At 43.4% G+C, this 26,522-nt stretch overlaps 1 protein-coding gene across 3 annotated transcripts in view; it reads right to left on the reverse strand.

Annotated features, from left to right (window-relative positions):
- The window catches only part of MRE11 (MRE11 homolog, double strand break repair nuclease), a 329,642-nt gene that overhangs the window by 46,891 nt on the left and 256,229 nt on the right, over positions 1–26,522 (reverse strand). For all 3 annotated transcript variants that reach the window (XM_069759160.1, XM_069759161.1, XM_069759159.1), the window contains exons 17-18: positions 21,613–21,677; positions 20,100–20,164 (exon numbers count right to left, since the gene is read on the reverse strand). In XM_069759160.1, the coding sequence (XP_069615261.1) occupies positions 20,100–20,164; positions 21,613–21,677 (130 nt within the window). The remainder of the gene's footprint in view (positions 1–20,099; positions 20,165–21,612; positions 21,678–26,522) is intronic.

Here is a 26,522-nt window from a genome sequence, read left to right on the forward strand (position 1 = left end):
TTGTTTATTCCATTTGCACAACAGCATGTGAAATTGATTGTCAATCAGTGTTGCTTCCTAAGTGGACAGTTTGATTTCACAGAAGTTTGATTTTTTTTTTTAATCAAATATTTTTATTAAGCAGTAAGAAAAATATAAGTAGATTACATTGCTGTAAACAGTACATACATATGTTCTGCATTTTCAACAAACTTTTTAATCCCAAATCAGCCTCCCTCCCCTCCCCCCCACCCCCGGAGATCCACCAAGAACCACTCCGATCCTCCCAAACGTCTATCCTTAACCAAGAACAAGAAGGTGTCATGTCAGTACTGCTCCCACGGGGGCAGAGTACCCAAAAGCTAGAAAACAATCTCCAGATCACGTCGACTCGAGCCAAGGATTCCACAACTTGTTGAAAAGGTCCATCTTGTTTCTTTTAGAATAAATGCTCTTCTCCAATGCCACGATATAGTCCACTTGTGTCATGAAATCTCTTCTCGTTGGTGGCTCTACCCTTATCCAAAACTTAGCGATCAACTTTCGGGCAATAAACAGCAATCTCGCAATAACTGTTTTGTACGAGTTATCAGTTACAATCTCCTCCACGTAACCCAATATGCATACCAGAGGGTCCCGTGGTATCGAACATTTGTATGTTAGTCCCACTTTATTTAGCACCACGATCCAAAACGAGGACAACCTGGGGCACTGCCACATCATATGGAGGATACCCGCCTCGGACTGCGAGCACCTAGGGCATTCAGAGTTAGGTCTTAGACCAGCTTTGTACAACATGTCCGGAGTTCTATAAGCCCTATGAATAACCAACAGCTGTGACAGCCTCCCAGGCTCACTCATCGAGATCCTGGGCACGTATTCCAATATTGAGTCCCACTGATCGCCGTCAATCGCCCCAAGTCTGCCTCCCACTTCGCTCTGGCTCTGATAGGGTGCCCCTCTAAAAAGGAAAATAGAAGGAATTCATATATTCCTGAGATAATAATAATAATAATCTTTATTTTTATATAGCGCTAACATATTCCGCAGCGCTTTACAGTTTTTGCACACATTATCATCACTGTCCCCGATTGGGCTCACAATCTAGAATTCCTATCAGTATGTCTTTGGAATGTGGGAGGAAACCGGAGTGCCCGGAGGAAACCCACGCAAACACGGAGAGAACATACAAACTCTTTGCAGATGTTGTCCTGGGTGGGATTAGAACCCAGGACCCCAGCGCTGCAAGGCTGTAGTGCTAACCACTGCGCCACCGTGCTGCAGAGATCACCCCTTTCGTGCCTTCCCCCATGAGGATAAAATCTAGCATTAGATCCACCTGGATCTCCATAGGCCCCCTCTTACATTGTGCCCGATATGCATGAGAGATGCGGTTATATTGGTACAGTTCAGAGCTGGGCAGCCGAAATTCCTCCTGTAATGTTTCGAAGTTCTTAATTCTACCTTGGAGCAAGACTTGGCTTATCCGAGAGATTCCCGCTCCCTTCCAAACATGGAATCCCTCCATCTGTCTAAACTCCTGCAAAAGACAATTATTCCATATGGGCGAAAACATAGTAAGTGCCCTCACACCCCTAATTCCTTTAACTTTGTCCCAAACCTTATGGATAAGCCTAATAGTGCAGAATTTAGTACCCTTCTCTCGGAAATGCCCACCCTCCAAACCCTCAGTTAGTACCCTTGACCCAATTAATTTCCTCAGACTGCAGGGTGTCCGCTCCCAACCCGATTCCACACCCCATCCCCTAAAATGTTGACATTGTGAAGCCAAAAAGTATAACCATGGGTTAGGCAGTGCCACTCCCCCCTCCGTCTTTGGTCTTTGTAGAATTTCCTGTTTAAATCTAGGACTTTTCCCGCCCCAAATCAGCTCGCCAAACAAAGATCTAATCCTCCGAAATCTATTCTGCGATATCCATATAGGGGAGTTGTGCAGCACGTAGAGAAGTTGCGGCATCACAATCATCTTTATTAGATTTATTCTACCAATGACCGATAAGTGTAACTTTTTCCACGCCTGAACCTTAATACGTATCTTCCGCAATAGTGGCGCCAAATTTAGTTCCTCAAAACTCGTCAGAGGTAATGCGATCTGAATCCCCAGATATTTAAATTTATCCACCAACCTCAACTTTGTATGAGATTCCCTCATTACACTATTCTCATAATCCCCATCTACTAACATCATATTGGACTTTTCCCAATTGATTCTCAGGCCAGAGTAGCTCCCAAATTCTTCAATAATGGCCTCCGCCCCTGTCAGGGATTCCCCCGAGTCCTCCAAGAAGAGCAAAATATCATCTGCGTATAACGCTACCTTTTCTTCCGAATCCCCGTACATAAATCCCCTCACCTCCCGGGAGCCTCTAATTTTCGCAGCAAGGGGTTCCACCGCCAGGGCAAAAAGCAGCGGGGACAAAGGACAGCCCTGTCTAGTTCCCCTAGACAAAGAGAAAGTCTCAGAGAGGGCGCCATTCACCCTTACTTTCGCCACTGGGGAAGAGTACAACAGCCGCACCCATGAGATGAATCTAGGTCCAAACCCCAAACGTTCCAACACTGACCACAGATAACTCCACTCCACACAGTCAAAGGCCTTGTGGGCGTCCAAAGATGCCACAACCCGTTTGCCAACATTATCCGAAGGGATTTGTAGATTTAAGAACAACCTTCTCAGGTTGAGTGCCGTTGATTTGTTAGGCATGAAGCCTGACTGGTCAGGGTGTACCAATTTGTCTATCACCCTACTCAACCTATTTGCCAAGGCTTTTGCCAAAATCTTAATGTCAGCAGTCAAGAGTGAAATTGGTCTATAGGATTCTGGCATCAGTGGATCTTTGTCGGCCTTAGGGATAACCACCACTATAGCCTCTCTCATCGACAAAGGCAACTCCCCTCTTTCCAGCGAGCTATTATACACCCCCACCAGCCTGGCCAACAGAGTTTCTTTCAAGGTCTTATAAACTTCAGCTGGAATGCCATCCGATTACGGAGCCTTACCCCCCGCAACACCCGCCAAAGCCACCCCCAATTCCTCCTCCCCAATCGGTTCCTCCAATAATTCACACTCCTCTCCACTCAAGCGGGGCAGATCAATTTCTTCCAAGTACCTCGCCATATCCTAGGATCCCCTCTCCACACTGGACGTATATAATTTTTCATAAAATTTCCTAAACACTTCCAGGATCTGCTCCCCCTGAGTAACCAACGTTCCCTCCTCCGTCTTAATAGAGTAGACATGTGAAGAGTCTCTTTGCGCGGACGCCACTACCGAGAGCAAGTGTCCCACCTTCTCCCCCTCCGAGTAGAAAGTCTCTCTCTGAAAGGCCCTCAACCTCTCTGCCTTTTTCAAAAATAACTGATCGACCTCCCTCTGAGCTGCCCTCATACGACTCTGAGATTCCCTAGTACGATGTTGCCCCAATGCCGCCTCTGCTGCTTTCAACTCCTCTAGAACGCCCTGATCCCGCTCTTTGGTCCTTGTCTTATGTCTTGAGACGTCCCTAAACAAAATTCCTCTTAAATACGCTTTCATGGTGTCCCACACTACATGGCATTCCGCGCTCCCTTCATTAATCTTGAAAAACTCCTCTATCTCTACCCCCACCTTTGCCATGTCCAAAATTTGTAGCCAGACTGGGTGAATTTTCCAACCCGCCCTCCTCAAACCATCCTGACCTGACAACTTTAGAGAGACCTGAACAGGGCTATGGTCTGATAAAATCCTGGGATTATATTCCACCCCGTTTAACAGTACGTTCATCTTATCGTTGCCCAAGGCGGCATCAATTCTTGACATTGAGCCATATGTAGTCGAATAACAGGAGTAGGAATATGTGTTGGCATTGCGAACCCTCCATAAATCAATCCAACCAATTTCTCTGAGATAGTTACCAAAGGGAGTGTCATTACCGTCCCTGCGCTGTGATGCGTGGTTACTCTTATCCCAATGGTCATTTGCTATATTGTTTACATCACCCACCACCAGAAGGGGGATCCCATCCCAACCTCTTATAGCCTCCAATATGTCCTGGATCTTCCTTCCAGAGTATGGCGGAGGTATATACAATGATACTATGCACATTAAACGGTTAAAGATTTTACACACTAGCAAAACGTATTGACCATCCGTATCAATTTTAACATTAACTTCCTCAAATGGGGTATTAGTGTGAATTAAGACTGACACTACCCTTGCATAACTAGAGAACGTCGAATGATATGCCTTGCGCACCCACCGTTTCTGTAACATATCAACTTTTTCCTCCACTAGGTGGATTTCTTGCAGGCAGATCACCGAGGGCCTCTGTTTCAGTAGATACTGAAATATTGCCGCGAGTTTAGTGGCGTCCGCTAACCCCCTAACATTCCAGCTTATAATATTAACGTCCCCTCCCATTTTCTAGAGAAAAAATAATGAGTTAGAGCAGTCTCCTTCAGGTCTCCCCCGGCACTCCCCCATCCCCTCCCATCCCTCTTCCCCAACTTCCCCATCTAAACCTCAATAGAATTCAACTAGTTCAAACTTTCTTTCTCTGTATGAGAACTGAGAGCTCTTGATACAACCTAGAACTGAGCCCCTTGCAGTCCATCTCTCCCCCTCCCACCGCCAACAACATGAAATATTCTTTGCGCCGCCGAGCACACTGTTTCAAACTTTTAAGTGCATTCTGTCTAAAGAAACAAAACAAGTTCAAAAATCACCATCAGGGGGTATAATCAAGTGAGTGGCGAAGTCTCAGCGTCAGTCTCATCGGCTCCGATCCACGCCAATTTTCTTAGTATTGGTATCTAGCCGGTGCATTGCCTCCTCCGGGTTCTGAAAAAAATGAACACGGTCCAGCGCCACCACCCTGAGCTTAGCCGGGTATAACATCGAATATTTTAGGTCTAGGTCTCGGAGCCGCCTCTTGACCTCACCGAACCTCATTCTCAGTTTCTGCACCGATGCCGAATAGTCCGGATAGATGGAGATCCGATTTCCGTCTATGCTCAGTCCATCACTGATCCTGGCCTTCCTTAGTAGGGTTTCCCGATCCCGATAGTCCAAAATTTTTGCCAGCAGAGCTCGAGGGGGGGATCCAGGCGGCAGGGGCCGAGTGGGGACTCTATGGGCCCTTTCCACGGAGAAGTGGTTGGTAAGGTCTGCTCCTCCCACCGAGTTTTTGAGCCATGCCTCAATGTATTCCATAGGATTATTCCCCTCCACCTTCTCCGGCACCCCAATTATTCTTAGATTGTTCCTACGGGAACGGTTTTCCAGGTCATCTGTTTTAAATTCCAGTTCTGCAATGCGCTGGATGTATCTCTTTTCTCTTTTCAACAGTTCATTTGTCTGATCTTCCACACTGCCCACGCGCTCCTCCACTCTTTTCTCCACTTTACGCATAGCAGAATTAAGGGACTTCATTTCAACTGTTAAATCGTCTACCCTTAGGTTCAGCGCAGCCAGGGCAGATTTGCAGTGTATAACGACTGAGAAAATGTCCTGCAGTGTAGGTTCCCCCACGTTTGATTGCTGCGCACCCTCAGATTCCTTAGCCTGCACTGGACTGGCGGCAGGTGACAAGTTAGTTGTCTCGTGCATCTCCTGCATCTTCCCTGGAGAAAGCTGCTCCTCCACCACACTGAGGGTGTCTTCCCCTCCTCTCTTCTGCCTCTGCGGGACTTCCTCCTCATCTGGCCCCTCAGGGCCCAGCAGCAGGGCACCCCCCTCCTCCGTCCGAGCAAACCGCTCCAGCCGGGCGATTACCTCAAGCCTCCGGCGGTATGCGGTGCCGGCTCTGGCCGCCTCCTCCTCTGCCACGGCGCCATCTTGGATTTTCGCGCCAGCCGCGGGCGCCGACTGTCTTCTGCGCGGCATCGCCGCTCTTCTCCTCTCACTGCCTCCGGCACTCTCCTCCGTACCCAGGGGTCCTGCGGAGCAACTCCGCCCGGTTTTCGGCGCTCGGCGGCGCCTTCAAGGGTGAGGATTTAGGAGCGGTGCGGGGAGAGAGATCCGTCGCACGTCCGCTCACATCGCTCGCTAGGCCACGCCCACAGAAGTTTGATTTACTTGGAGTTATATTCTGTTGTTTAAGTGTTCCCTTTATTTTTTTGAGCAGTGTAGATGTAAGGAAATAGATGTAGTAACTGCTGTAAACACCACAGTCACATCAGGCAGTGAAAAAATAGTAGATGTTAGTAAATAACCTGAATGAGATCCAGTCACACTTATTAATATACTGGTATTGTGAAAAGATACAATAATTGTGTTAATACGAACATATATTTTATATAAGGGAAAAAAAAATGTTTCAGTATATGGCAGATAACTGTGCACATATCTCCAGCAGTCATTATGTGGCAATAATATTATATGACAATCAAGGAGATTTATGCAGGGAAAGGATATGTGGATGAGCAGCAATGATTATCTTATAGCAGTCCCAGGTTCAAGTGCAGCGCACACCCCGACGCGCGTTTCGGAGCAAGTCCTTCGTCAGGGGTGACATTCAAGTGAACTGGAGGGGTATAAAAGCGGTAAGTGACCAATAGGTGGAGACTGGGAAGGAATTGCCGCATGGATGGCTAGGAGGAACCTGGACGTCTCTGGCGCCTGCCGACATCAGGGTATTTATGGCTAGTAATAGTCTACAGTGGTAGGGTTCCTAACAAATGTGCATCACAGAACTGATGTCTGAATTAGAAATAAATCTAGTGAATGAATGAAAAATGTCAGGATTTACTCAGGATGTATTACTATCCAGAACTGTAAGTGACAATGCTAGTGATCTTCTGCTAACAGAATATGGAATTCATTTTGATTACCATAATCCTTTCCACCTTCAGCCTCCATCAATCTCCAGTGCATGAGACGCTGAAGCAAATTTACAGAAGATTTTGGAAAGAAATTAAAAAGAAAAAATGGAATGATTTTTTTTCTGGGTTATTGGCCGATTAAATAATTAGCCACATTCTGAATATATAACAATATAGGGAGAAAAATCCAGTATAGTTTAGTAGAATCAGGGTTAAGCAGCTGCCGTGGTTGAGTATATATACTGATGACATATAGAGCCCACCGAGGGTCTTATCTGTAGTTGACAGGTTGGAGAACTACAATTAATCTGGCAGGAATTCCTTTCCATTTTTTCTTTGCAGTCTTCCCTTCAGCTTCTAAAGAACATGAATCTTGTTTGCAAAGATAAGGAAGGCGAGCGGTGTGGCGTTGGAATAACAAGTGGCTCCTGTTATGCTGGATCCACAATATTACAGTCTTGATAGAGGCGTAAAATACTGGAGGTGCCTGATCAGTTACAGAAGTTGTCCACTACTTGAAGAACCCCGAGCTTCACCCCAATACAACAAAAAAGCCTATACTCACCTCCTGTGCGGGAGCCATCCCCACGGTGTCGCCACTCGCTCTCCCCGATGCTCCCGTGCGGTTGTTGTGACGACAACGCCCAACCCGCGCTGGCATCACCGTCCCCGCCTTCGGACAAATTGAACATGAAGAGGAAGTCCGTTCTGCAGCTGATCTCTGACTTCCTGCTCACGTTCAATTTGTCCGAATGTGGCGAGAGTGACCCCAGCGCTGATTGAGCGCCGGGGTCATGTGTCATACATCCGCATGAGAGAGAAAGAGCGCGAGTGCCAACACCGCGGGAACGTCACCGGCACGGAAGGTGAGTATAAGCTTTTCTAGTTTGTCGAAGCCAATCGTGGGGTATGAGAAGGGGTTACAGACGTAGAGGACAGTCCCTTTAATAACAATCAATCTGGAACTACGTTAACTCTAACTGACATTTCAGGTAACTGTTCTGCGTAGGCTGTTGTGTGGATAAATGAGGAATATCACTATGTCTGGCCAGTGTGTGACTTGTATACTGCATTTTTCACAAACTTTTCCTTCTGAAGACTCTCTCTTATTTTCTTTTGTCTTAGAGCTAGTGGGCAGAGGGTAGCTGCTATGATGTCTCCTATACACAGGACACACAGATGTGAGTGACTTAAGATCTCCTGTCTCTATGTAACACTTGCTGAGAAACAGCACACAGCACATTAAAGAGCAGAGTAGCTGTGAATCCTGCTCTGCGGGTGAGATATAACACTTACTAAAAAGCCACAGTAGGGATCTCTGAGCTTCCCCGTCTCTCTCTCTCCCTCTGCTCCTCCCTTCTCTACAAACTTCAGTACGCAGCTGTAACCTGATCATTATGTCTTTGTCTTAAGCAGGGTGGATTTTTGCCGTTTTTCAGAGTAAATCATGAGGTCAGGAAGCAGAGGATAGAAGAAGCGGGTCATGAGTGCAGAAAGCAGCATATATCTCTCATAAGATGCAATACATGTGTTCATGATTTATGCAAAGTTTTTTTAAATGGCAGCAGCAACGTAAGTAATCCTTGTCCAAGATTAGTTATGGCGCATTTTTAACAATGGCTACCTTGTAATAATGACATTGAAGAGGGTCGTTGGCAAGATTGTACTTAGTTCATTAAAAGGCACAGGCCTCCTAACACATTCGAAAAGGTTTGGCTCTAATTTACCAGTGACAATTGAAGTGTTGCAAGTGTCTGTGACGTTTTGAACAGGGCTGTTGAGTCGGAGTCGTGGAGTCGGAACCCATTTTGGTGAAGTCGGAGTCTGAGTCGGTGTCATGGAAATTGAGGAGTCATAGTCGGAGGTTTGGCTTACCGACTCCACAGCCCTGGTTTTGAAGGCCAATTTTTAATAAAGGGGGATAAAATTACGGTAGATGCAAACTGAATCCTACACCTGGGCTATGGTCTTACAAGAAAATACCCAACTCACAGTTCTCTTGTAGACTGAAGCGGGTTTTTATTTTGTTGATCAGTGCGGGAAAAAAAGTATTTGCTGGGTCTGAGCAGTGACATTAAAATTGCACCATTTAAAAAAAAAAAGAAGCCTTTTGATAAATCGCATTAAAAAAATTGGCCACATTCATAGTTTTATGGAATAAAGGTGCGATATTGAAGGCAAATTTTTAACCCGCGGACGTTTTTCTTGGCTAAAAATAGACACAAACAATGTCCAAGTCCCAGTTCTCTAGTAGAATTTTGTTAATCAGTTCTTTAGATCAGTGTAAAAAAAAAAAGTATTTCTAATTATAGGAATGAAAGGGGATATTTTTAGGCATTGTATTTGTTAAAAGCTAAAAGCTTTAATCTTGGTCCTGTTCCACCAAGGAATGAAAGGCAAAAATATAGAGTTTGGCATCGGTGGGACCTGGTGAGGGACAAGAGCCAATGCCAATTATTCCCCTTTTCTCTGCCTGCTTTGCGCCTTTCGATTATACAGACATTTTTGGCTGACAATTTCCCCGAGCGCAGGATTATTTCGAGGCCACACTAGACACATGTAAAGATTGCATTAGGGCTGCTGCCAGTCAGCAGAGATGATTAACGCTTAATCCAATCAATACTTTATTGGGATGTTGGAAACGATGGACAATTAGAAGCCTACAGCTATTGACGGCATTACATTAGAGAGCAGAGAAAGACAATGAGCAGTGAATTTCATCGTCATTTGGAGGTTTCGACCAGCTCAGCTAATGTGATATGACAGTGGTAAGGAAAGGCCAGCTCAGCCCAGGACTTATATTACCAAATTTGTGCCACGGGGGCTTCTATTACTCTGTTTAGACCTTCCAGCCTGACGGAAAATCGTAACTATAAAAATTAGCCAGATAATTCTTTCACAAATTTTCTGCTTGTTTCATTACATGCTAAATATATGAATGCATTTAGGGAAGTAAAAGATACTGTACCTTAGGGGTGTACAACATTTCACAAGGGCCAAATTATGGTTTGCACTCCTCCTCCTCCTATTTTTTAAATTACTCTTCAGGCATTGCAAATGTATACATTTTATTACCTAATTTTGCTTCCTTCTCTCACCATGCTGCAGTGCTATTTCACATGGCTGGTTAATTCTCCTTTATAAGCTGCTTTCAGCTGCTGCTCAGCCAAAATCCACACTCTAATCACAAGCAATAAGAGTACTGGAATTTCCCTGTCTGATCCTCTCTGTTCTCTGCTCCACGACTCACACGTGGGATTTCCCATAGTCTCATTGTTTGTAAATAGAATAAGAATCTTGGCTGAGCAGCAGCTCAAAGCAGCCTCTAAAGGAGAATTAGCCGCATGGTGTTTACGGAGGGAAAGAAGCAAAAAATAGTAATGGGAGTATTTTACTAAAATTCTTAACAGTAAATATTGACCTCCATATTGATGCCACTTTGAATGATAAGAAACTAGGGGCCCGTATGCCCAATATGTCATTGGGTTCCAGTGTACACAGTTTTTTATATAGATTTCTACACTTATGATAAGTAGAATTTTACCTGTTTTTTGAGCATTTTACATCGTATTTACCCTGTACGAGATGGTGCCAACGCAAAGCCTGGCACCACAGAGAGAGGTGGGAGGAGAGAGAAGGATCTATGCATTTTGATGAAGCCTATGTGACTAAACAATAACCTCACTAACGCTAAAAATGACTGCTATAACATATTATGGTAATAGAAAGTAAAAATTAGGAGCAAAACCGGCTGGTGCAAGAACTACACTGCAGGAATAGTCCCCATCATATATTCATTTTTTGAGCAAAGATGCCCCCATACATTAATTTATAAAGAAAAAGGAAGCGAGTAGCGTAAAGAAAATCCTTGCACAAATCAATCACAAAACCCTCGACTCCCACAATAAGCCTCCTTTCTATTTATTATAAACCTATAAATTAATTGGAGTGGAGACATGAAAGCGGCTTTCCATTGTCCCGGCTAAGTCCACCATTATTTCCCATTTCATAAGAACAAAAACCAATGCGATCAAAAGCGAAGAAGCAAAACACGACTTCATTTAAGTCATATAGTTTACATAAAGGTAAGTGCCCCCCGAGTAAAGGCGTCCTTTATACAGCGCTGACTTTATCATGAGAGGAGGCAGCTGGCTCATTGAAGTGAAGCCATTCACTCGCACAATACGCCATGTGGGTGACCGAGACCCCGCTGTACGGGACCACGCGACAAGCACGGCAATTACCATGTACATCTATTATGGACTCTCAATAAGAAATAATGATGATGATGATGATGATGATGATGATGAAATATTGTGGAGTTAGCCGCCAGTTTCCCATAAATATACCGTATTAATAATGCTATAATATATCAATATCTAATTATATAATACACTACAAAGAAATTATTATCGTCACTGCCAGAATATTTCAAGATGCAGAACTTCTCTGCTCAGGATCACACGTCATGATTGGGCAAATGGACATCTTGGAGGTAGACGTCTACTACTAGGGAGGTCCTCTGCCATAAATTGGGGTGGAGAGCATCTCTCACTCTGAGAGACGCTACTTAAAGGGTTATTACCAAAAGATCAAGATATCCCATATTCATAGCTTGCTGATCCCAGGAAGTCCAACCGCTGGAACCTCCAATAATCCTGAGATTAGGGCTTTGACACCCTGAAAACAGGCCCAATCCGGTAGATGAACATGTGCAGACTCTGCTCCATTCATTGTCTACGGGACTGCGAAGTAGAGCAGTCACATAGACAATGAATGGAGTGGAGGCTGCACCTACGCTCCCTTCAGGAAGATGCTGCAGAGACCCATTTTCGGGGATCTAGAAACTCGATCTCAAGACTGCTTAGGGTCCCATCAGTCAGACCTCCAGTGATCATCATGTTATCGCCCACGCCTTTTCTACCACTTGAAAACCTTAATGGTTTCTGAATGGCTTAAGAAATAATAATAAAAAAACCAAACCACAGGATGAGTTTAAAAATATATATTCATTTACTGGACTGACATCACTCCTCCACATTCAGTACTGTGTCCCCGGCCGGTCTCCTGGTATCAACATTCAGTGGGAGGCGTCATGTGATGCCAATCAGTAGGAGACTACAGGGAGCACAGTAGTGAGTGCGTCAGCCTCGGTCCGGTAGATGGGTACAGGTTTACTTTTTTTCCTACATCCCCTGGGCGCATTAAAGGGGTATTCCCATCTCCAAGATCCTATCACAATATGTAGTAGATGCAATAATAATTTAGCATAGTTCTTCTGATTCGCTATGTCACTTACCCCATGTCCAGGGCATTGCAGTAGCTTAGATATCCATGGTTATGACCACTAACGGCTAACTAACTGTCACTATATGAGTGGTTGTAACCATGGATCCCTGAGGCTACTTTCACACTAGCGTTTTCTGCAATCCGTCACAATGCGTCGTTTTGCAGAAAAAACGCATCCTGCAAAAGTGCTTGCAGGATGCGTTTTTTTCCCCATAAACTTGTATTGACGACGCATTTGCGACGGATTGCCACACTTCGCATCCGTCTTGCGACGGATGCGTCGTGCTTTGGCGGACCGTTGGGAGCAAAAAACGCTACATGTAACGTTTTTTTGCTCCTGACGGACCGCTTTTACCGACCGCGCATGCGCGGCCGGAACTCCGCCCCCACCTCCCCGCATCTCACAATGGGGCAGCGGATGCGCCGGAGAAATGCATCCGCTGCCTCCGTTATGCAGTGCGTTAAACGCTATTGTCGGAATCTCTGCCCGACGCATTGCGACGGGGAGATTCCGACACTAGTGTGAAAGTAGCCTAAGCTGCTGCAATGCCCTGCACATGGGGTAAGTGACATAGCGAATCAGAAGAACTATACTACATTTCTAATTGCTAATATTATTATTATTACATCTATTACATATTGGGATAGGGTCTTGGAGATGGGAATACCCCTTTAAAGTTAATGTTAATTGTTAAAAGCAGCGGGTGCAGAGTAATAATAAACGTATGAGGGTTTAACAGCAATTGCTCGTCTGTGATGAGACAGTCCACACATCAGTTTTTTGCCGTCAGTCACAATCCGTTGGCTAGACGGATCGGTCGCAGATTGTGAAAAACTGGTGCGACGGATCCGCTTTTTCGACGGATCTGACAAGGGGGGCTGGCTAAATAAAATCGGAGCATGCTCAGTTAAAGAAAAAATGCAATCCGTTGCCGGATTCCGTCATTTGACGGATCCGGCGCCATAGGCCTCCATTCTAGCAAACGACGGACGGCGACGTATCCGTCGCTGTCCGTTTTTTCGAAAAAGACAAAAACACTACTTTGTCCGTTGTCTGCGGTCACCGGACAAAAATTTTTGTACAGATCCGTCGAACGACAGATAAGACGTGAGGCCATCCGTCGCAATCCATCACTAATACAAGTCTATGAGAAAAAACAGCATCAGTCGCCGGATCCGTTTTTTTTTTTTTTTTTAATTCGACAGATTGCGACTGATAGCAAAAAACTGATGTGTGAAAGGGGCCTAAGAATGACTTATCTGAAATGTGTAGTGGCGTAAGACATGCTCTGCATGAGGAAGATGGTTTGGTTTTTTTAATACCAGCCGGCCTTTTCTGTGTATATCGATGCGGACTGTTGCGTTGATGTATAAATTCCATTTAGGAGGAAAATCTCCTTAATATTTTAATATATGAAGCGCAGTTATTAATGCCACACATCACCGGACATACATAATATATCACTGATGGCTATCTGTAAGGAGGAGGAATTATTCCTGAGGGTCTGTCGCTTCCAGACAGCGAGCAGGGGAACAATTCTGAAACTTGTAGTGTTTTATTGGCTTGTTTATTTATGACTACCTATGGAAAAGATCTCTATGTACACTGCTCAAAAAAATAATTGATTACATGTGGGGATTCCCTAGCAACCAGGCAACTTCCACATGTACTCAGCCTGGCTAGCAGCTGTAAATCATTCAGCCGCACAGCCCTCCATGTGCTCGCCAGAGGTAGCGTGACAGCCATTAGGTACCGAGATGAGATCCTCAAACCCCTTGTGAGACCATATGCTGGTGCGGTTGGCCCTGGGTTCCTCCTAATGCAGGACAATGCCAGACCTCATGTGGCTGGAGTGTGTCAGCAGTTCCTGCAACATGAAGGCATTGAAGCTATGGACTGGCCCGACCGTTCCCCAGACCTGAATCCGATTGAACACATCTGGGACATCATGTCTCGCACCATCCACCAACGTCACGTGGTACCACAGACTGTCCAGGAGTTGGCGGATGCTTTAGTCCAGGTCTGGGAAGAGATCCCTCAGGTGACCATCCGCCGCATCATCAGGAGCATTCCCAGGCGTTGTAGGGAGGTCATACAGGCACATGGAGGCCACACACACTACTGAGCATTAATTCCTTGTCTTGAGGCATTTCCACTAAAGTTGGATCAGCCTGTAACTTCATTTTCCACTTTGATTTTGAGCATCATCCCAACTGTGGGATATTAGTTGTGATTTACGTTGGATCATTTTTAGGTTTTATTGTTCTCAACACATTCCACTACGTAATGAATAAAGATTTACAACCGGAATATTTCATTCAGTGATATCTAGGATGTGGGATTTTAGTGTTCCCTTTATTTTTTTTGAGCAGTGCATATTTCCAGGGGCTGGGAGCCGTCCGACCGCCGTAATATACACTGCCTGACAAAAGTTATGTCGCTAATCCATATTATGTAAATAAAAGCTTATAACCTGAAGTTAAATTCATCAATTGGTTATATAAATTATTCTTTTGAAAGCTGAAAGCCTCCGAAATGTGGTTTAGGTTAAGAAAATAAATTGGCATCAATGCAGAAATATTGATCAGTTAATGGACCCAGAATGGTCAGATTTTGGCAACACAAAAGTTTTGTCGCCAGGTCATATAATGCACCCAATTCTAGTTTACATCCTCACCTGTGCTCAGTAAATGATCGGTTAATTAGTATGTGTGTATAAATAGAAACCCAGCACCCCAGACCTTCACTTGAACTACAACTTGAGCTCAGACTACATGCCAAAAATCCACCCTGTGACCAAAGCCTGGATTATCAAGAGGCTGAAGCCCAGATCCACTGCAGAGGTGGCTGGCACTTTCAAGTACAAAGAATTAAAAAAAGATTTGAAGAGACTGGAGATCTGTTTGACAAGCCCAGGTCCGGCAGACCTCGCAAGACAACTGGTCAGGAGGAACGTTTGTTGGTTAGAAAATCCAAAGCAAGCCCCTTTTCCACTGCAGCAGAGCTCCAACAGGCCTGGTCACCTCAAGTCCCTGTGTCAACTAGAACAGTTTGTAGGATTATGTCTTGAAATGGCCTCCATGGTCGAATCAGTGCTCAGAAGCCAGCACTAAACAAAAGGCAAACAAAAAACCCTGTGGCATTTGCAAAGTCCCACAGCCTGCTAAACAGATGGACGCTGGAAAAGTGGCAGAAGATGGATTTCTCTGATGAATCTTCAGTAGAATTACACCACAGCTGCCACAAATACTGCAGGAGACCTACTGGAGCCCGTATGGATCCAAAATACACCCAGAAAACAGTTAAATTTGGTGGTAGAAAGATCATGGTCAGGGGTTACATTCAGTGTGGGAGTGTGCGAAACATTTGCAAGGTGGAAGGCAATATCAATAGCATAAAATATCAAGAAGCATTAGCTATCTCTTATATTCCAAATCATAAAAGGGGTCAAATTCTGCAGCAGGATGGTGCTCCATCTCATGCATCCATCTCTACAACAATGTTCCTCCAGGCAAAAAAGATCAAGGTGCTCAAGGACTGGCCAGCCCAGTCACCAGACATGAACATCATTGAGCATGTTTGGGGTAGGATGAAAGAGCAAGCTTGGAAGACAAAACCAAAGAATCTAGATGAACTCTGGGAGGCATGTAAGACTGCATTCTCTGCTATTCCTGATGACTTCATTAGTAAATTGTATGAATCATTGTTGAACCGCATGGATGCAGTCCTTCCAGCTCATGGAAGTCACCCAAAATATTAAATATGACTCTAATAGTACCACAACTTCATTCACCAATGTTATGCAACATATATTTGTATTTTATGTTAATTATTTGTTTGAATATAACATTACTTTCTGTGGGCGACAAAACTTTTGTACAGCCAAAATCTGACCATTCTGTGTCCATTAACTGATCAATATTTCTGCATTGATGCCAATTTATTTTCTTAACCTAAACCACATTTCGGAGGGTTTCAGCTTTCAAAAGAATAATTTATACAACCAGTGGATGAATTTAACCTCAGGTTATAAGCTTTTATTTACATAACATGGATAAGCGACATCATTTCTGTCAGGGAGTGTAGCATCACGGTTAACGCAGACAAGCAGAGGAGATTCACCCAACCCACGTACGGCCAGACTATGCTAGAACTCACAGGCGTGACGACTGGTGGATATTCCTGTGTAACTGCAGTGTGGCCATCATCATCATCTTAACCCCTTCCAGATCAGAAAATTTTCTTTTTTCTTTTTGCATTTTAGCTTTTTCCTCCCTTAATTTTTTTTTTCTTTTTAATTGTCTGTCGACATCATATGATTGCTTCATATTTATGGGACAAATTGTACTTTTGAAAGTCACCATTTATTCTACCATGTAATGTTGTGAAAAAGCCTCGGAAAAAAAATCCAAATTTGGCAAAATGGTGAAAAAAACCCACAAAATTTCCGTTTATGAAATTCATTGTGTGTTAAAAATTATTTGGCAATGTGATTCTTCAGGCCATTATGACTTTGTTCATACCAGATGTCTAAAGTTTTTTTTCCATTGTGAAGTATTTGGGTTTTTTTTTTCATTGTAGTGGGCCAAAAAATTTAGGATTAAAAAAAAAAGTTTGTCTTTCCGTTTTCTGAAATTTGTCATTTTTTTAAAAACATTTTTTTTCTCCATTGAGGAATGTGTAGGACTTGTTTTTTTTGGGGGAGCTTACGTTTTTATTGATACAATTTTGGCAAACAAACGTCGGCACACTCTTGTATTTCAACTCTGATTTTTCTTTTTGGCATTTTAACTATGGCAAAAATGATTGTACATTTTGAAATGCAAATTGCCTCTTCAGAGAAAAAGAGGACTTGAACTCTATAGCGCCACCAATTGGAAGTATATTTTGTATGTTTTAAGAAACCAAAACTTTCAATATGTTTACTTACGGTACATATATTTTCTTAAATAGGAAGTGTGATTTAAACTTTTCTACATTTTTTTTTTACTTTTGCACCCTATTATTGCACTGTGGGGTGGCGAGGGGGGACAGATGGGTGCTAGTGAACGTGCTCAATGGCAAATTAGACATTTAAGTGCTACTGGCATTTAAATGGTTAAACAGCAGCAAGTGGAGCAAGTAATGGCCACTGCGTATACAGGTAGATACCGGCTATGTACTGTAACTCAGCCAGCATCTGCTGGGTATGGTGCGAGCTCAATTCCTGAGCCCGCTCCATACACTCGCTGTGACATAAAATGAACGTTTACATAATGCAGTCATTAAGGTGTTAAAGGGTGTAGGGGTTGCACTCACTTGTTCCTAGGCTTGTTCCTTTAAAAGTTCATGTGGGTTTATTGCTTCATAAACCCCATAAGCACAAACAGAAAGTAAATGACCTTTAGATCAGGCAAAACAAAGTCACAATGTCCATAGCAGGGTTCTGCTCTGTCAGGCCTGCGGGCAAACAGGCAGGGGTAGAGTCCAGTACTCAGGCTTGGTCTGGGGCCAAACACACAGGAGGCCTTCTCCCTCCCAATACACAGACCATGTGCCAAACAACAGCCTTCATTATATAGGCTGTAACCACATCCAGAGGTGAGGTATGTGGGTAACCTGACCCGCCCATCTCTCATGGCTACCCAGGTACAACAAACGATCCTCTTAGTGCTTCCATGCACTAGAGAAAATACTCCGGGTTACATCACAGAGACAAGCTATCTCTGTGACACATACCTCCTATTGACTATTAGCCACACTACATACCTCCCCCTTCTGCCTAAAGCCGTGGGGCTTGGCACTTTCTCCTACCAGGCAAGTGATTCTCGAGAGGGCATTGGCATTACCATGTAGCTTCCCTGCTCTACGCTCTACATGGAAATTGAAATCTTGTAGGGCTAAGAACCAATGGGTGACTCTAGCTGAACTTAAAGACCTAAGACTTGGCCTTTTTTCTCTCAAATATTGTTCTCAAATCTCACATATTTGTCTAAATCTGTGTTAGTGAGAACTTCTCCTTTGCCGAGATAATCCATCCATGTCAGAGGTGTGGCATATCCAGATGCCGATTAGACAGCCATCCTGCCCAACTATTCAGCTGTTCACAGTAAACCTGGCCCTGTCATGGCCGATTAACCCCTCTCAGCACGCAACAAGCTGGAGCATAGTTTACGGTAATGGTAAATATATCTTATTGGATATAGCCATTTGCTTCTTCTCCTGGACTGAACTTTCACTCTCAAAATTCTAAATTTGCGGGTAGAATCTGTCTTCCGTGAAAACAGATTTCCCCATTACCGTGGTAGGAGATGACAGGTGGTCATTATGAAGTTCTATGGAGAATTGTAACTGTCCTTTCACCCGAACTTGCAGCAGAATGTCTGTGTCTGCCTTTAGCTCTTCCCTCCATAGAATTTTAAAAGCACCAATTGTCATCTTCTATCTCCGTAATGGGAATCTGTCTTCAGGGAATATAGATTTTATCCATGAAGATCAGACCAGGAGGAGAAAAAAAAGCAGATTTACCTGATACAATATATTACAAAATTGATTATTTCCCATGTTTACTTTTGAATTATGAAAAAATGAAGCCTACATTTTAAATCAGTATCACACAAAAAATGGTATTAAATTATAGGAACACTTTACCCAAAATATCCCCCACATCTGTCTACTGAGCCTATGCTTTGTGCAGGTAAGGGTCACTTTGTGCGGTACCGACACTCCAAATAATTCGGTACCTTGAAATTCTTGGGAGGCTGGAGCGAGCACTCCTGTTGTTAAGACTAATAATTGCTTTTAATTATTTACTGAAGGATCCATACTAATTAAGTTCGGGTAGTCGTGAAACGTCAGGAATATTAGGGATTTGCTATAAATTGTGCACATGGGGGAACTAGAAACCATCAAGGTTAGAACAAAGGGCAGAACGCAGAACTTTTTCAAAACTTTTTCGTTACAACAGAATGCTTAATGGTTACAGAGCAAACAGCGAAGCGGTCTTCCTCCATGGAGCGGAGGACTATGGAATATGTCAACAAGTCTACCAAGTCAGCTGTCGCCGATCATACGGGGTCTCTGGGAGGTTACAGTCCTCCACGGTCTGCTCTATCTCGGTGTTTTATGTAGCAGACACCATATACTTCTGAGTATCTATAGGCCCTTGCTGCTGCTTCACTACAACAGTATCTTCCCATTTCACGAACTGTCTGACTGCCAGCGGCTGCAAACATGTGGCCTGCACATTGCCAAACACACTGCACACAAGTCCTGGACTATCGAGTGGTCAGCGCAGTCCCATTCTTTCACAAGAAAGAGTTCGTCATTAGGACCCCTGCACTTTAACTTGCATCAGTAGCACAATTGTCAGTGAAAATTCACAAAAGTTATATTATTCTGCAATTAATTGTGGATCAGTTTACAGTGTTTCGCCATCTGATGTCACCTCCTCGGCACTGGCTCTTCAAGTTGTTGTAGTCCTGTACAGACAGTGTTTCGCCATCTGATGTCACCTCCTCGGCACTGGCTCTCAAGTTGTTGTAGTCCTGTACAGACAGTGTTTCGCCATCTGATGTCACCTCCTCGGCACTGGCTCTCTCCTTCCTGCTCAGTTTTTCTGCCTCCCAAGCGAGCAACATCTCTTACTACTCAACTGCTCCTCTACCCTGTGACAACCTCAGGCCATGTGTGCAGCACCTCCCTCTTGGGCTCTGGTCTCCTCAGAAGCCCATGGACAGTCCCACGGCAGCTTTACTCCACTAAATCACCCTGATGTTAATTTGAGACTTACCTCATGCAGTCACACCATATTCTCCCCCCCCATTTGGTGGGTCTGCCCTTCAAAATTTGCCTTGTGCACTTTCTTATCATATTTGTAGCCCATTTTTTTTAACACCATAACACGGTGCCGTACGCGGGTAAGGCCTGCACTGACCCTGGAATCGTATCAACACTTTTGATGAAGGGAAAAAAAAACAAAAAAACACATATAATACATTCGGCGCACACCATACAATACGCAGCTTACCTCTTGTTCACTTGCGAAGACGGGGTGAAGGTAACCTCAAGATCGGAGTCATCATCCTCTATCTCCTGAACAGATGGAAATGGAACAGTTATTGCAAATAACAACCAGCGTGCTGAGAGCTTTCTTCTAAAAAAAAATCACTATAAAGATGAATAAGTACCAATCACCGATCGGGGGCGGCACTTGTTTAATAAAAGAGCGGGCTGCCCCAGACTAGTGATTTTACCAAACCTTGATGAAAGTTTCAAACCAACTTTTGCTGCGAGGTTGGGTCCTTTCGGAGGACATTAGGGTTACTTATGAGCACTATTGATACTAACTTATGGTATTCTTTGTAAAATCAGCAATCTGGGGCTGCCCATTTTGTTTATTAGTAATTAATGAAAATAAAAGTGCACAGAATTTGGACCTTTAGAAGCTGAAAAAAATGAAGCTCACACGTGTATTGTCAAGAGGTCCGATCACATGATTTGCATACTTGCCGACTAGACATGCTCATCCTCCCTCAATACAAGTGTACAGAGAGAGGTTGTGCACGTCTAGTCGGAATGTGAGCAGAAGTGCAAATTGTGAACCAATGGTCCCATGAATGCTCGTTCACACCGGCAATATGAGAGAATCCTGACAACAAGAAGATTCTAAAATGAGAAGCATGATGAAGACTATATATAAATGTAAAAGTAAACAACTAATGAAAAATAGATAAAACCATATAAAAAATACAATGCATAAAGGTTAAGAATCAGACAAAAGATAAGACGTATGTTTCACACAGAGTGCTTCATCAGGGACCACTGTGCACGCTGTCCGGATTCAGAAGTCTGTAGTCGCATAAGGTGACTGTAGACTTTCATTCCAAGCCTGCTCTAATAACTAAGATCGAAGAAAACTCTCAACCCGTCTGTGTAATTTGTGTTCAACTGCGACCAAAGGATAAGAGAAGGAGGGAGCTAAAACACAGATCCATTTGCCTCCAAATTTACTGTACTGCTTTTCACGTGTTCTGTGTTTTTCACGGATAGAACAAGTACCCATCATTGTCTAAAAAAAAAAGGAGACATGTCCGCTTTTGAGCCGAGTCGAAGACCAAAAATATCCATTTTTAATATTGCATCGGGTAGGAGAAGCTTTGTAATTTTTTTATATTTTTTAAGTTTAGGATGAAAAATTATTGATTGTAAAAATGGGCACACTGGTCAAACATTGATCCAATTTAATGATGCAAATAGGTCTGTATCTTTCACTTACATAAAAAAAAAATGGATGTCTGAATGAAGACTAAGGGTGAATATTTGCAACATGGAACGGCTGAAAATAAACTGTGCGGCAGGACATAGTCCTTACGCACAAAGCCGATGGTACTCTATGTGACGACGCACAGTGCTCCACGGAGAGCACGCGGCAGGAAATGTACTGACTGCCATACAAAAAGTTTTCCAAAGTTACTTGTGCAAAATTACATCCAACTCATTTGTTTCCAAGGATTCAGTCTTCGGTGGGGGGTCCAACCTACCTCGGAATAATTCTTTGCGGGGACTTTTCTGGAAGAAGGTTGTCTTGACGACGAAGATTTAAATGCTGGAGAAGGAGAGAAACATGAGCGCACGTTCAAGATGTCATTTTCTTCTTAAGTACAGACACGGAAGCTTATGTTGTAGCATGCACGATATGAAGTGTTCTTGTAAAGTGAATTTCGTCTCAAAATAGAAGTTTTTGTGAACGGCAATCATCCCAAAGCCTGTCCGTGGCGTGCAATTAGGTTGGCACAACAGTAATTACAACAAACAAAGCTTAAATGGCAGAAATAATAAGAAATGATTGCGGCTAGCTAAGGAGTACTTAGGACAACCAAAAGCTTTTTTCTTTGCGGTCTCTGTTGCTGATGAGTAATCGTACAGACAGTACAGTACTGATTACTGAAAATGGCTGTCCGCTTTGGGGCAAGTTCAGCAAAGAAATGTTTTTTTTTCACTTTACGATTCTGTCTGAAAGCTTAGATTCCCCTAGTTCATTATCAGAAAACCCTTTATTAAAGTTAAAGAGAACCTTTTACTGGATTTTAAATTAGCTCCTGCAATAGGTGCTACTCCACTGATTCTGGAACAGTTTTTCTTTTTCTTCTGTGCCACTGTGTTCAAAAGTTATGCCCCCCGGTAGTAATGGTGCAAATGTTCCCTTGAATCATCTGGGCGTGTACCATAGAACTTCTCTGTGGGCGTGGCCATATCTTGATTGGCCAGTGTCAAAGGATAAAAAGCAAGCGCCCACAGAAAAGTTCTGTGTTGGTTGAAGGGAAAATCTACATAATTTTTCAGCAGGGCGTAACTTTGAAATGGATTGACACATTAAAAAAAGAAAAACTGTTCCAGAATCAGTGGAGCAGCAGCAAAAGATGGAGGTACTAAATTTAAATTTAAAAAATCAGTGATCGCTCCCCTTTAAAACCACTAAAACCCACATTTGGACAAACCACTCCAACTTCATTCAAAATGTGGGATGACAAACTTATCGGGTATGTCTCTGCTTTCTGCACTATGGGAAAAAAAGCTGATTTTGCAGGAGGAAGCAGTTGCCAGCAACACATTTCCCCTACAACAAGTGCTGAGGTTTAGCAGCTCTTCAGACGAACTGCAGTCCGTGATACGAGGCCGACTGTAATCAGCCAGTATAGGAGAAACTTATACAGATTGGCACTAACAGTTCTGGCTTTTAGACAGGTGTCAATCTGATATTGGCATGAGATCTATTCTACAGTCAACTCATACACTAAATCGAAAAACGGTTTTCACAACTTGCCAGAGCAAAATTTTAATTAAAAAAAAAACAAAAAAACAAACGTTAAGACCCATTTAGATGGGACGATCTGGGCCTGTTAACAAGAGCTGTCTGATTATATACTAGCCAAGCAGTATCGGCCTTACTACACCGATGTGAACAGAACAATCATACGATCATTCTGTTCCCACAAAGTCTAATTCCGTAGTAAGCATATTGGCTAAGAGGTGATGTGATGTAAGGACAGATGATTTTTATGGTAGCATAACAGGCGCATCCTACAAGCTGGGGCGGGCAGTGCGGCCACCTTGCTACTGAATCCCCGCCCCGCAGTGTGTTATGCATTATGCACAGTGCGGGGCTGGGATTCCTAGGCATGGCACAGGCGCAGTCCGGAACCCAGCATCTGAGCTATGACGGCCAATGCTCAATGCGCCTGCCCCAGGCAGAAGTGCACAGCGCAGGCGCCAGATTTCAGAGGAAAACAGCACTGAGGGGCGGCGACCAGCGCCCCAGAAGAGATGACTGACGGCAGTTGGGCGCTTCAAAGAGGGGGGTTCAGACCTGCCTCCAGGTATAAAGATACTGTAGGTATTTGGGTAAAATTATAAAACGCTTTATTTTGAGAATAACAGCAACAAAAACTAAAAGAGCCACCTTGTTAGAATGCAGCATTACTGCTGCACAAGGTAGCTCTTTTAGTTTATAACGGCTGGAGGGGGTGACAGTGTCCCCTTAAAGGATTCCTAGCCAATACTATGGTTACGTTTGCCTTATATGCACCTAATAAACAACAAGCCCAATGGATCTCAAAAACACTAGATGTGCTCCAACTTTTCACAGAAGGGCTACTAGTTGTGGGAGGTGACTTTAACTTAACCCTAAATCCTGAGATTGACTCATCAAACGGCCTTTCCTTTATTTCCCAAAAATCGAGACATAATCTGCAGAACAAATTATCAACACTAAATCTTATTGACCCCTGGCGTACTATCCACCCCACCACAAGAGACTATACATTTTTTTCCCCTCCCCATTCGTCCTACCACCGCATTGACCTCCTTTTGGTCCAGTCGCGATCTTTGAGTCTAATTAAATCACTCAAAATAGGCTTGATCACAATTTCTGACCACGCTCCGATCTTTATAGACATCGCCATTGACACCTTGCCCCGTCCTGCAACAACTTGGAGACTAAATGAAGCCCTATTGGATAATTCACAAAACCTAGAGAAAATAAAATATACAATCTCACGTTACTTTGCAGAAAATGTCACAGAAGGACCACTAACACCTAACATCTGGGAAGCGCACAAGGCAGTACTTCGAGGGGAATTTATATCAATTGGGGCCCACGTTAAAAAACAAAAGGAAAAAGAGATTATGTCACTCTTACATCAGATCGCAATTACTGAACGTCTCCACAAAAAATCTAACACTCAGAATCTTCAACAAAATCTCGTCTCCGTTCGCGGAAAATTGAAAGACCTGCTCAATATTAAATCTGCAAAGGTTTTTATGCAATGTAGATATAGATTCTATGTGCATGGAAATAAAAATAGTAAGCTGACTTCCCATCTACTTAAAAAACAAAAAGAAAACAAATTTAAAAAACATATCTACAAAAATCCTAATACGAAAGTTGACAGGTCCGAAGATATTGCAGAGGCGTTCAGATGTTTTTACGAATCTCACTATAATTTAGAACCACCCGACCCTATGAAAGATCATTCAACCGCGGTAGACAGGATCCAAGAGTTCTTGACCTCACTTTCAAGAAATTAGTGATACCTTACAGAATATGGCAATTAATAAGACTCCAGGCCCAGATGGTTTTCCCGTGTCGTATTATAAAAAAATTTCCGATCAACTCCTCCCACATTTGGCCTCTCTATTTAATCCTTTTCTAGTAGGAAACCCCCCAACCAAACAGACCTTGGAGGCACACATTTCTGTTATCCCTAAGGACGGGAGAGATGGTAGCCTATGTGACAGTTATTGCCCCATTTATTTGTTAAACTCAGACTTAAAACTCTGGGCAAAAATTCTTGCATCCAGAATTAACAATGTCCTAAATTCCCTAATCCACCCTGATCAAGTGGGTTTTGTTAAGGGACGGCAGGTTAAGGATAGTGCCACAAAAATTCTTTTAGCCATCTCACATGCCAGGCGTTCCAGTATCCAGTTGACTTTACTTTCAACTGATGCAGAGAAGGCCTTCGACAGAGTCAGCTGGCATTATATGGTCTGCACTTTACGGAAGTTGGACTTCCCCCAGCCTCTTATTGATGCCATTATGACGCTGTACTCACTCCCAACCGCTAGAGTTAGAGTCAACGGGTTGCTTTCGAGCTCCTTCGGGATTGGAAATGGAACGAGACAAGGCTGCCCTCTCTCCCCCACCCTTTTTGTATTGGTTATGGAGACCCTAATACAGAGGATAAGGCAGGAGGAGTCGATCAGGGGGCTAATAGTAGATCAAATAGAATTCAAGACAGCTGCTTTCGCGGATGACCTCCTGATTCTAATCTCAAACCCCAAAACAGCTTTCCCTACTCTTCTAAAGCTACTCGATGAATTTGGAGTCATCTCTAACTTCAAAGTCAATATGCATAAATCGGAGGTTCTGAACATCTCGTTGACAGATGATGTAGTTTCGGAACTCAAAAAGATTACCCCCTTTAAGTGGCTCACTGAAAAACTGAAGTATCTGGGAGTCTCCCTTACTGCAGATCCCTCTACTCTTTATAAACATAATTTCCAACCTCTCTTAGATAGTATACAAACGCTTCTCAAGTCATACGACCTGCAATACCTTTCGTGGATTGGTAGGATAAATATAATTAAATCATACACACTACCAAAAATTTTCTACCATATGAACATGATACCCATACCTCTCCCCAAGTCCTTTTTTGTAACGGCCAACAGAATAATTAATGGTTTTGTGTGGAGGGGCAGGAGAGCCAGAATTCCTTTTAAAATCCTCTCCCTTCCAAAAAGGAAGGGTGGCCTTGGACTTCCTAGTCTCAAGACTTATTACCAGGCAATCCACTTAGCTTGATGGATAAATTTGACTAAACTTAGAACTGACCAAGAGATTTCTAATCTTGAACTTATGTTAGTAGGAAAAGAGGCGTAGATATATCTCTGGACCTCTGCTGCCCCCCCGAAGGGCACATTAGAGATTATAACCAATAACACCTTGGCTATTAGAAGAGCACTTGTCCCAAATAAATGGCCACAATGTCTTTTCCTGGATAACATCCCTTTGAAGATTATACCTTGGCTTATGGAACCAAAATACATAGACGCATTTGACCTATGGAATTCTTTGCCGATTCTCGCAATTTCGCATTTACTTACCAACCAGATTAAATGCGTAGATAACTGGACTCAAGATGCAAAAAAAACGACCCAGAGACTTCATGCAAACACATCATGTGCAACATATTATTTCAAAATTTAAGTTGGACATCCAATATAACACAGACTGGAATTTCTTGTTAGACTCAATACCATACCTCCTAAATTAATATCCAAATTATAACCTAATTTCCCCCAAAACTCAGTTTAAATCCTTGTACATATCCTCATGGGAATCTGAACTAAACATATCTGTTTCATATAAGGAGACGGAGCAAGTTTT

Source organism: Ranitomeya imitator, chromosome 3, assembly GCF_032444005.1.
Source record: "Ranitomeya imitator isolate aRanImi1 chromosome 3, aRanImi1.pri, whole genome shotgun sequence".
NCBI lineage: Eukaryota > Metazoa > Chordata > Amphibia > Anura > Dendrobatidae > Ranitomeya > Ranitomeya imitator.